General features: G+C 35.7%; 1 protein-coding gene across 6 annotated transcripts in view; it reads right to left on the bottom strand.

Annotated features, from left to right (window-relative positions):
* Nucleotides 1-12685, bottom strand: part of LOC109076519 (collagen alpha-1(XIV) chain-like) — a 104404-nt gene that overhangs the window by 82276 nt on the left and 9443 nt on the right. For 4 of the 6 annotated variants that reach the window (XM_042772193.1, XM_042772194.1, XM_042772189.1 and 1 more), the window contains exons 4-5: nucleotides 9687-9830; nucleotides 9247-9336 (exon numbers count right to left, since the gene is read on the bottom strand). The exons of 1 other annotated variant lie outside the window; for it this stretch is intronic. In XM_042772193.1, coding sequence (XP_042628127.1) covers nucleotides 9247-9336; nucleotides 9687-9830 — 234 coding nt within the window. The remainder of the gene's footprint in view (nucleotides 1-9246; nucleotides 9337-9686; nucleotides 9831-12685) is intronic. One more of the 6 variants, XM_042772191.1, reaches the window with a different exon arrangement.

Here is a 12685-nt window from a genome sequence, read left to right as displayed (position 1 = left end):
TATAGTCAGAGACTTTAAATTGTGAGCATGGGGAATTTTTGCCAGAGAGGGACAGAATGTGGATGAGAAACAAACAGCGAGAAAAGCCCACCTCAGTGTCATCTTCCGTAATGAGTGAACTACTTTTCATATTCAGAACCACCCTACATTTGCTTCATTGCGGTCTGATCTCTGACCTTCTTCTCGAGTGGGTGAAGGGCAGGACAGAGAATCGCTATCCCATAAGAGCTACTATTAACCAACTCTGTGTTTTATCAATTGCCAGTCAAACCAACCCATACCACACCAACACTCGTCTATGTGCATCATAAACAAAAACAGTCCTTGAAAAAAAATGACCAGAGGCACTACTAAATCCTGAAGGAGGGCAGGGCCTAAATAAATGATAACATTGGAGATTAACGTGCTTCCACCTAATGGTTTGACACATGTTATGAAAATATCAGTTTGCCCTCGTGTTGTGCCTTCCCTCAGGCCTCGAGCGTTGGCACTTTATATGGGCAAGGTGTCAAAGGAGAACTCTTTATTGAGTCATCCATTAGCCGCCCAACACAGCTTTAAACAGCCGTTTGTTGGGTATAGTATAGTATTGTATAGTGCCCCCAATTTTGCATTTACACAAACACATCAATTGATACACATCAGCTTCAATCTGACCACAAAAAGTACTGTATGCTGCACTAGCTCAATTAAATGTAATTATTTTTGTGTTGTTTTTCAATAAAAAAAACTTACATACAAATTTACATATAAAAGAAAACTATGAATAAGACATTAAAACTTGTTTTTAGAGAATCAGTGTTATTTTAATATTATTTGTATACTATTATATTATTTATTAATATTTTGAATTAGCTTTTAATAATAATTTTTTATCATTTCAATTTTTAATTTTAATTTTATTTCAAGTTCGAGTTATTTTGTTACTGTATGTGCTTTTGTCATTTATATTAGTTTCTTTTTAAATATTTATATTTAGCTTTAATTTGCTTTTATTTCAGTTTTAGTTTTAATTTTTTAGTACCTCGACTTTCACTTATTTTAGTTAGTTACCAAGGCAACATTTCTCATTTTAGTTTAAGTTTTTCATCTAATATTTAAACTTTGTTTCAGCTTTATTTCAATAATCAAAAATTATTTTTATAGTTTTATTTAACAATAACAACACTCCAGAGAATATATAATAATGATATATTGAATAAAAAGAAATAGTAGTGTACAAATTATTACATTTTGAGAGACGTTTGACTTTTGTGATTGAAACAAGATAAAGAAAACTGGGGAAAAAATGCCATTTGGTTAAGAAAAGAAATTCTCTAAAAAAAAATTATAATACGTACATTTATTTCATAAATAAATTTTGGTTCTTGTGTAAATCTTTTGTAAGGACGTTTTCTATATTTTTACTAGAAACCCCACTCAAAAAAGCTGATGAAGACAATGATTTTTGCAGTCTTTCAACACAAATTTCTTTTTATTATAATGTTAGATGGTTCCCTAAAGAAAATTACATCCAAGATTCAAAATCTTAATGACCTTGAATCGCTGCCAAACCCTCCTCGCAGGCATATGAATTCACAGAGAGGGACCATCATATAATACTCCCAGATGCTTAATGGTGCTTGTGCAGAGGACAAGCTCCACACATATATTCAGAGTTATGCCCCGCTGGATTATTACTGGTTCCCCCCGGTGGGCGGCACTGGAGCGGAGGTTTTATTACTGTACCTCACTAGAGCAGTGTGTTGTAAATACCCAACACACACCTGAGCTGAGACTTTTATTAGCGCGCAGCAGACGTGCAAGGTGAGAGGTGACTGGAGACGGTGACTTGAGCAAAATGAAAGAAAAGAGAGTAAGAAAATTAAACAAAATAGGACAGGGATGGTCACGGGATACAGAGACAAAGATAGTCAGGTTTCTGGTACACATACACACATAGCATATATTGATAAATACATAAATTTGAGGTTGTTAAGATTTTTGTGTGTTTTTTAATGAAGTCTCTTATGATCACCAAGCTGCGTTTATATGACCAAAACTACAGTAAAAGAAAAAAACGGTAATAATGTAAAATATTATTACAATTTAAAATAACAGATTTCAAATTTAATATATGTGAAAACGTGTGTGTGTGTGTGTGTGTGTGTGTGTGTGTGTGTGTGTGTGTGTGTGTGTGTGTGTGTGTATTAGGGGCATGACAAATCAAAATAAAATAAAAAAAAAAAACCAATCAAGAGAATAAACATTGAAGTGAGTGATTTCCTTGTCTTTTGTTGTTAACATTAAAAACACAGACAGCAGGAATAGACTGCTGTTCCTTTAAGACATAATTCACACATATGTCATAAGTATTGATACTGATACACATGCGTTGTCTTTCTCTCAGCTGTTTACTGTTCACTGATTTCTGTTTATCTCCAAACAGCGACCGCGAGTTCTCAAGCTTGAATATTTTCATTTTTCATCTTGAATATTTCAGTTGACAAGGCTTAAAAACATATCGTGGTTGGTGTATCGCGGATTTTTGGTTTGTTTTGAATATCATTAAACCCCTAATATATGTGTATGTATATATCATTCATTACTACAGGCACTAGCAAGTGTCACTCTGATTTGGTACGTAGTACAAAACATAAATAAATAAAATTCTGTCCTAGGCAATAAATTCTCACATCAGTAACCTCATCATCAGAATCACAATCATGTACCGCTGACAGTGTCGGATCTGCTCTACATCTTCTCACTACATGAACGTCCATGTAAAACATCCAATATAAATGGCAACTCTTCATCCAAAAAATGTTTAAAGAAAGTTTGCAGCTGAGACCCTGGCAAATGCACATTCCCACACGCGCACACACACACGCACACACACACACACACACACACACACACACACACACACAGATTAAATATACTGCTCTCCAGGCATCATACCAACTCTTGATGATTACATCAGTGCCTCACTGGCCCCGAGCTGCCCTCTCTCTTAATTACAGGAAAGGATATTAAATCAGGCATGAACCAGGGTGTCCCTCTGCAATAGTCTCAAGCATAAAGGATGTAATTTACCTTTACTCCCAACTGGAACGTCTACAGTAACACAAAAGCTTATGGTAACGGAGAGTAATAAACAAACAGGGGTCATAGAAGTCAAAATTCACAGTAGGATTGGACATAGACCTGTCTTTAGTGTTTCGAGTTCAAAGAAAAATATTTCTAATGCAGACAAGGGACCAGATTAGAGGGGAAAGAAATCTCCTAACAGCTTCTGTTTAATCCAAACCCTCGGTCCCCAAACGGCCATAACAAAAACATCACTATTGAAATGAAGTCAACAGCAGTTTATCCCTCACTCACGCTGATTCTGCCTAATGGCCATAACAGGGTTTTTGTGGACTTCCTGATCTAGTGCTGTATTCGTAATGAAAATTTCAATCAGACCTTAATAAACAGCTGGCTCATCCAGCGTTTGTTTGCTTAGTGTGGGCAAAAGGCCAGGCGGGCAGCTGTGTGGTGCTAAGCAGCTGTAATGGCCTTTGGTTTCACATCTGGCACGGCAAAGATCAGTGGTCTCTCTTGCAATATGGCTGATGTGATTACACCAGCGCTACTACAAATTAATCACAAAATAGATTCCACATATACTCACTTAATCAGCAGAAGATTAAGAGGGCACGGCTGCACCACTGAAAGAGTGCTAAGGCTGGAATTGTAAACAAATAGTCCTAGTGTATTAGGTGATGGAGTTTGAGGCACACAGTTTACTAGAAATAAAAAATAAAAAAAATAGTTGTTGCATATGTATTCTTTCACCCATGCAGATGGAACCGCATTCTAAAATGCTCGTATAATATTTCCTTCATTATTATTCAGTGCCAACGCAACACAGGTACTGAATGTACAGCATGAAACATACATCAGTCTAGTTTAATTCATCAACAAATTACCCTTTGAGTGATTTATTTTTAGTGAAACAAAAACATACAGCACTACCACTGAAGTCAGGTTCACAAACAAATGAATCCTGTGAATCTGTATTTTAGTAAATCAAATCATACAGATTCTTAAATGAATGACTCTTTTGAGTAGGTTATTTTTAGAGAATCAAAGTGTGACAGTGTGACCAGTGTAGTCTGATTCCCAAACAAATGACTCTTTCGATTCTGTTCTTTTAGTGATTCAAAATCATACAGATTCTTAACCGTACATCATTCTAGTCAGACTCTCTAACTAATGACTCTTCTGAGTAGGTTCTTTTTAGTGAATCAAATCCATATCATTGAGACTAGTGCAGTCAGATTCCCAAACAAATTCCTTATTTGAATCTGTTCTTTTAGTGAATCAAAACCATACAGATTCTTAAACAAATGTTTTGAGCAGGTTCTTGTTAATAAAACCAAATCATACAGCATGACCAGTGTTTTTTAAATGAATCCTGAACACTTTTATGAGTCCGTTATTTTAAGTGAATCAAACACATATAGCTTTACAAAATTAACTTGAGGATTAAACCAGTGTAGATACAATTTTTTTTCTTCATATGACAACATAGTTAATGATACACATTTTGGGAGTTTTTTGTTTGTTTGTTTAGTCTTGATTTTTTTTCCCCAAGAATAGTATAAAATGTATTTATTATCCAAATTATGGTATTTCACTTTTTACTTAATATTTAATTCTCATAAATAACAAAAGTATCTTATTAATTACAATCTTATTAATCTAATTAGAACCAAAATCATAAAATAGAATGAGTGAAATTTCATGATTCCCAATAATAATAATAATAATAATAATAATAATAATAACAATAATAATAATAATTAAATACAATTATTTAAACATAATTAAATTATTTATTAAATACAATAATGCCTTTACCAGAACAACAACAAAAAATTTCTTTAAAAAAAAAATAATTCTAACTAATACGCGTTTAAACCTCATTTAATTAAGAAGTTTTATTGGTATTCTGTACTACCAATATTGAAGAAATCACTGTGACCATGTTTGACAGCGTCAATATTCTTTGATTTTCCGATTAACAACCAATCACTGCCAGTGTTTAAGTAGTAGCAGGCAGATGTGTACAGCACAAATGAGCAGCATTCAAATTTTAAGACGTAGTTCAGCTGACACACCGAAAACTTGCAATATGATGTGCTGCTTCATCACAGCCAAATGCTCTGCCTATCGGCTCCCTCCACCAGCGGGCCGCGGGGCCTGATAAGACGTCACACTCCAAAAGTCTCCTTCAGAGAAAGTTCTGGAGCTCCTTCCTCCTTGTGAGGAAGATCCAGAGCATTGTCCTTATCACAGCCTACCTCAGCAAACTGCCACCTGAGACTGGAGCCAAAATAGACATTATTAGCATTCCCAGTGCGTCTCACACCCTAATGCAGGGCAGCGGAGCGCTTTAAAGGACAGCCATCTCTGCACCTTCAAGAATAATGTTCTACACCAATGATCGCTTATTAAAAGCGCCTCCCTCTGCAAAAAATCTCACATTAAAAATACCATCAGGTGAGGCCAATTTTCATTAGAAATAGGGTCATTTGAGGTGAAGCAAACCGTCCCCATGCAACAGTCACCTTGGGTTCTCTGAGGGAGTGATATCTCTCTCTAGATTACAGTGGCTGCAGGTACTGAATTCCTAAATAACAGCCCTCTCACCTTACTTCAGTGCCCTGCCCTCTAACAAAAAAGGTCAGAAAAGACCATTATCAGGCCTTTCTTCCCCCACTATTATCAGGGAGGGTGGGAGAAGAGCGTTTGTGAGAAACAGATGTGACCGTTGACCCCTATGGCCTTTTCCAGCAAGCCCAGACAAAGACTACCATGCCCAGACAGCGGAACTTCCTTATTAAAAGTGTTCAATCAGTGTTTTTGACTGAATATTTAAAGTGAACATATCATTCTCTACTTATTTTTACTTAAAGCATGTGACTGTTTTTCTGCATTCAAAGACTGACTTTGTGTCAATGAGATTTTGAGCAATAAAACTGACAAACATTATTAAAAGGACATGCGGACGTTATTGAAACTCTTTATTCATTTTGGCTATTAATATTGTATTTTTTCTCTAGCTTGATAAAATCATGCACAAAAAGTTGGAGATCTCCTTTGCTGTCATTTGTGGAGAAAACAATGACTCAATAGAGTCAGCTTGTTCCAGTTGTCAACAAATAATGACTCAAAACACACAAGAGATGCTCATTGAGTTGGAGTCGATGGCCTTGTGGGCAGCACTCCGACATGCGGCGCAGCTGTGCTTCAGGCTACCTGAGTTTGAGTCTCGGATCGCAGTCCTTGCCAGATCCCACCCCCTCTCTCACCCACTTCACTTTCTTTCCTCTCTCCAGTCATACTATCGAAATAAAGGCAAAAATAAAAATCTTGTGTGTGAACAAATCTTTCTGGTGAATGGATTCCAAAGGTTTGATACACTGGGATGAACTTGATGCTTTAATTTTGGGGTCAGAAAAATGTTTTTGGCAGTTGGTCTCTTATGTTTTTTGGAATCTATGCCCTCGTTGTCAACGCTCTGACATGTGGCACAGTTGCGCTTCGGGAAACCTGAGTTTGAGTCCTGGCTCAAGATCCTCTCCTGTTCCCACCTTCCTCTCTCTCCCACTTCATTTCCTGCTCTCTCTCCAACTGTAAATTCGTATGTCTCTAACGTTTACCAAGGCTGCATTTATTGAAAAAAAAGTAGTCAAAACAATAATATTTTAAAATATAATTAAAATATAATTTTAATATATTTTAAATATATATTTTATTTATTCATGTGATGGCAAAGCAGACTTTCAGCAGCCATTACATCAGTCTTCAGTGTCACATGATCCAATATTCTAATCTGCTGAATTTAGTGCTCAAGAAACATTTCCTGTTATTAATGTTTAGTGCTTATTATTTTTATGGAAATTATTTTTTTAATCATTTTTATTTAATTAGATCAATTGAATGCATCATTGCTGAATATAAAGTATTAATACCTCTCTAAAAAAATTTAAAAGAATTTGTGTCGTACTGAAAAAAAATTATTCATGGCTCATGAATATAAATTAGCAGCAACTGATTTTCTGAAAAGCCAGGAAATGTGCATTAGCCATATATCAGAATTACCGCTTGCCAGTTGAGTGTTTGTTTGTTCATCTGACTGCAAGATTGTAACTTACACAGCCGGCTGCAATGTTTTTTTCTTTGCCTCATATATACCCACAGATGTTAAGCATGAATCACAATTACAGACATCCAGTAAAGAAGTGTTTCGTGAGAAGATAAAAAGCAACAGCTTTGTGCTTATGCCACCTTTCAATTTGCTTCCGGAAACACTCATTTGTGAATGAGAGGATTGGGAAGAGATATAAAAATGTGACCTTTTTGTTGAGCTCAAAGTGCCATTTCACATCCCTCAGTGATGGCACGGATTCTGAGATAACCATTTACTTCCATTCTGTCTGCTTGGATACATTCCCAAGGATGGCACATCAAAGAAGAGTCTGAACATCTAATACCCCACTGTGGCAATATCCACAAACAAACACACACACACACACACACACACACACACACAGGCAGCAAGACATCATCTATCTGTCTGAATATGCCTTGTGCCAGCGATTACCCTCTTGTGGCAATTTCCATCATCAAGTTCTTGCTTTGAAATATTATCTCATTGTTATTCTGCCCTAATGAGATCTTAAGCAGAGAATCAAATTACTGCTCAGTCATAATCAAAGCGTGCAGTCATTCTTAACAGAACTGAACAGAATCAGAGCTCCACCACCCACTTGGAGTCCGTGTGCCAAGTCCTGCCAGTCCTGACAGTAGCCTGAAGAGGAAAACAGGACAGCTAAGGTCTGTGTGAGCCATACCAATTTCAAACCTCTGCCATTTGGCAGGCACACAGAGGTGTCCTAAATTAAAGAGTGCGAACAACAGATGCGAGACCACGTAGCACAAAAGTTAAATGCTTCACTCAAGAGCACATTTCAGCCTCCAAGCAGCCTGGGCTGTTTTTACACCCACTAAACATCAATGTTCATGGCTAAACAAAAAAGCAAAAAAGCCAACTGAGAAAGACTGGAGACAGGTCTCTTTCACAGTCAACCATGAGCTCAGTAACCTTACCCTTGCATTTAACCTCCCTGGTTTTATCTGTACTTTGCAACATTTCATTTTGGGTCAAAAATCCAGCATATATTCCTTTGTGTACACAAAACCTTCAGAACTGTAACAAACTGCTGTGATATTGGACTGGGCTGTGATACTAAGATCTGGCCCTGAGAGACATCAGCAGAAACTTTCAGACAGGAACATCATCTTTGACTTTGGCTGTCTGAACCTTCTCATTTTGTCAAGTTTGCCAGGGACATAAAAAACAGCAAAGATGTGATCTACAGAGAGATGCCCCCTGCAACTTCGGCCAGTTTCAGTTCTTATACATCACTGACAGTGCTGAAATAGCTTGACAGGAGGGCAGCTCTCACTGGAAAAACAGCAATAATAAGTCTCAGAAGAACATATGGAGAAATTCATACGGCTTATAATGTAGATAAAAGTGACATTGAAAAGGAAGACCCACAAGAGAAGAGCCCACAGAACAGAAAAACCACAAGAGAGATGTCTTTAATATCTCAGTTGTTTCTGAAATGAGTGAATGGAGATTTTCAAGTGTTGCATGAGTTTTCTCCTGAGAAAGAGTCTCTCAAGAGTTTCAACGACAAACAGATGTTCACAATGTATGTTCAAATATCTCAAGATACCAAAGTTTGCCATCAAACATTTGAGATTTTAAAATGAACTCAAACATTTCCTAAAAAAATCTCTCAAGACCAGTGAGAAATTGATCTGAGCTATCAATTTCACAACTGCTTATGTCCCATAGACAGTTAGGTTTAGGGGTGGGCCTTAACGCTTATTTGTTTATTTTTATTTTTTTTACTGAAAATAATATATTATAAATAATAGTTTCCATACAAATCAAATCCTATAAATTCAAACAAAATGACCAATTTATAAAATAGTTATGTTTTCTTATGTAAACGGTTTGTTGATTATTGTGTAAAATATTATACATGTTTATTTGTGTGAAATAATATTCATGATTATTTATTCTAAAGACTTTTAACATTTGAAACACAGTTGATACTTAAAAGAAACATCCTCAGAACTCAATTAAGGCTCCTGAGCTATGAAAGAGCAAAGTCTGGGGAGGTTAAACTTTGGCTTTACCTCCTGAGATCTCATTGCCTTCTTCCACAGGTGCTGGTTCTTTCAGTCTTTGAAGCTGAGTGGTGTCTCCATCACTGCTCTGGTCTTCTGCTGAAGAGACATGAGGGATTAAAAGGAATTCAAGTCCAAAATACTGAGCCATGGATATATTACTATGTATAATATAGTTTGTATACTAAATTAACTAAATATACAGTAAGGATCATCTAATATTTTTATATCAATATATGAATATTTCAACTAAATCTTAAACAAGCAAGCTCAAAATATATTTTTTATATACACAGTTTTACTATGTAAAACTGATGCTGTTATTTTCAAGGCACTCATATTTTTTTTCATTGTTTTCTTGAAACACAGGAGACTCCAAATCAAACACATTATTTTCACTTGCAGTCCGTTTCAGTGGGATTGCTTCAAAGAGACAAGGTATTTCGTACCAGTATACTTTCCCTGAAGTGCTCGGCTGTGCAGGTTTCCACTCACAGCTATAACCTTGACTGAATACTCCTTCCCGGGATTAAAATCCTTTATTATTGCTTTATTCTCTCCCCTTGCAATTTGCAACTCGCTTGTTTTCCCACCTGTCATCAGACACAAATCAGAGAAATCAGAGAGAAGATGGTTAGTATGCACTGTCTCATATGCCTGTTTCTACTCAGAAACCTATCAAAGCCTGTTCTCTATTGTCTGACTGCCAAAGCCAAGCATTTCTTTTAGATGCAATGTCAGTAGGGAATAATGCGCTTAATGATAATGATATTAATAAATAAAATAACAAAAAATAATGATTAAATGAATCACTTCATAAATTCCTATGTGTGTGTGTGTGTGTGTGTATTATATATGTATATTTATATATATATATATATATATATATATATATATATATATATATATATATATATATATATATATAGCTCATCAAATGCAACTTTTGAATTGAAATGTAGGAATAAATTCAAATTTAAATTAGTAATAAAAAAACACTCACGTCAACTGTTTAATTAGATTTTTTTAACTTGACATTAAAAAAGAAAAGTATTTTGCAAAACGATAATGAAATGCACTTTTGATTCAGTGCCATTTAAATGATTAGCAATTCATTAATTATTATTATTACAACCACAATTTTAATATGAATTAAGTACACATCTATTTGACAACTTGAAAATGTATTTAATGTTTTATTTTTTAATTAAAATATTGACAGCTAATTGATTTCATGTTCTTTTTAAGTGGCAGTCATAATCCTCCTGAAGTTACTAGCCCAAATCTTTAACCTCTTGGCTACACCAATATTTCTATTATTCATACAAAGTTCATGTTTTGACAGTAATTCTGCAAAGGACAGAAAGAGACAGTTCTCTGTGTGAACTTCCTTTAACAAACTGAAAGCATCTGTTCTGAGTATTTGCTTGGTGAAAACTCCTGTCTTGTTGACAAAGTGGTCCATAGATAGATGGTCCATTAACGATTTCAAAAACACTCGCACATGTACATAAATTAAGTATAATGAGCATGTTCATGATTACAAAAAAGACAGACACAGGCTTTTGGGCATCCCCTCAGACATCTAACAGAACTAACTTCCAAACTGATCCAAGTTCTCTAATGCAAAAACAAACACATACTGTTATGTCCATAATAGCCTAATAAACAATCTGTCCAAAGTAGCTTTGCTCTGAGCCAGAGGAGGAATAGTACTGGCCTGACAAGTTGTGATGCCAAGTTATCACCCAAATACAATCTGTGGGTGGACACTTTATGGCCACTGCACAGCAAACAACTTCATGAAGTTTGTTTGCAGTACTGACTATGACAAATGGTCTGTCTAAACAGGACTAAACACAAAACTCACTACACCAAAGTCTGGGATTATGACTTTAAAAAAAAAGTTTGCTTTTGGTAATTTTGTGAATTGAGAAGGAAAGACAACTTTCACTACAGGGATACTCCCCCAAAAAATAAAAAATACTCTCATCATTTTCTCACCCTCATGCTCAGATAAATCTGACTTTCTTTCGTCAAATAAGCACAAACAGAGAATTTGAGAAAAATAAACAATCTCTGCGAGTCCATAAAGTGCAAGTGGATGGAACTCTCAAAGCTGACGCTTCAAAAACCACACAAAACGAACATGGCTTTAATCCATACGACCCCAGTTGATGAATAAATGTTTTCTGAAGCAAAATGGTAGGGGTGTGTGAGGAAATCACTAAAAGTTTTGACATTTGAAACTATTGCTTCCAGCTAACTGTCATGTGCACGCTCTTGAGATCAGACTTGACTTAAACATCAGCACATTGTGAAGTGTACTGTGAGAGTGTTGTGATACTCTGATGTTTACCCTACATCAAACGTGAACTCATGAAAGAGCATGTGACAGTTGGACAGAAGTGATGGTTTATCTATAAAGTGAATCAATGTCAGTTAAAATAAAGTTAATCAATCATTTCACTTCAGAAGACATTCGCTGCGTCCCAATTCACCAACTTATACTATACCCTAAAAGTATGTACTCTTTTTGTGAAGTATGTACCAGATAAGTAAGCAAGCTTTGGGACATGCTCCTTCATCATAACTGACTCGTCCCGGAGTTTGATTGACAGGCGATCTGACCAATCAAAATGCAGAATCTGCCGTTTTGTCCAACAAACAAACCAGACAGGAGTAGATTAATGTTGGCGGACTTGAACTTGAAAAATGGTGTGTATAGACGTCTTTCCGTGGTTAAAAACAAGATACCTTCTGATGTTCATTCATGTTTATTTTGAGTGATAACTAGTAAAGAGGAAGAGATGATCGGTTGAAATGCTGATTGAACTGAGGCACTCCAGCGATCTGTCATGACACATTAAAGAGACACAAAATGGTAATCATTGTTTGAATTTCTGAAAAATTTAGATTTTGTTTCATACCAAAAGTAACCTGCTCTGTCTTGTCTGTCAGTAACGAAAGGGGGTGGGGCTTTGAGAAGAGTAATTTTTGTCTTTAACGGACTGCTCTGTTGCTTAGTTACATGCATCTTGTCATGGTATAAACTGCCATGTCGAACATCTTATCAAAGTTAACATCATTTAAATTTTGTTTTATTTAATTTCCTACCATATTGGAAAGAGATGAAGTGTGCGTGTCTTTTGAGAATTCTCCTCATGTGTTTGGATAATAATGCTAATGACCAAACGTATCTTTATAAAAGTTCACAAAGTTGCTACAGATAAAATATAACGTGGATAACATTAAATAAAAAAATTCACCCGTTTATAGATATTGATTATTTATCACTTAAACCCCTTTCTCTCCCTGTCCGTCGATCTCGCATATATCGTTTTTGAAGCATCAGCTTTGAAGGTTCTATGCATTTGCATTATATAGACTCAGAGAGATGGATTATTTTTCTAAAAATCTCCATCTGTGTTCCACAGAAGAAAGTCAT

The sequence above is a fragment of the Cyprinus carpio genome, chromosome A16 (assembly GCF_018340385.1).
Source record: "Cyprinus carpio isolate SPL01 chromosome A16, ASM1834038v1, whole genome shotgun sequence".
NCBI lineage: Eukaryota > Metazoa > Chordata > Actinopteri > Cypriniformes > Cyprinidae > Cyprinus > Cyprinus carpio.
Note: the sequence above shows the minus strand (reverse complement) of the source record. Positions and strands in the feature narration are given on the sequence as shown.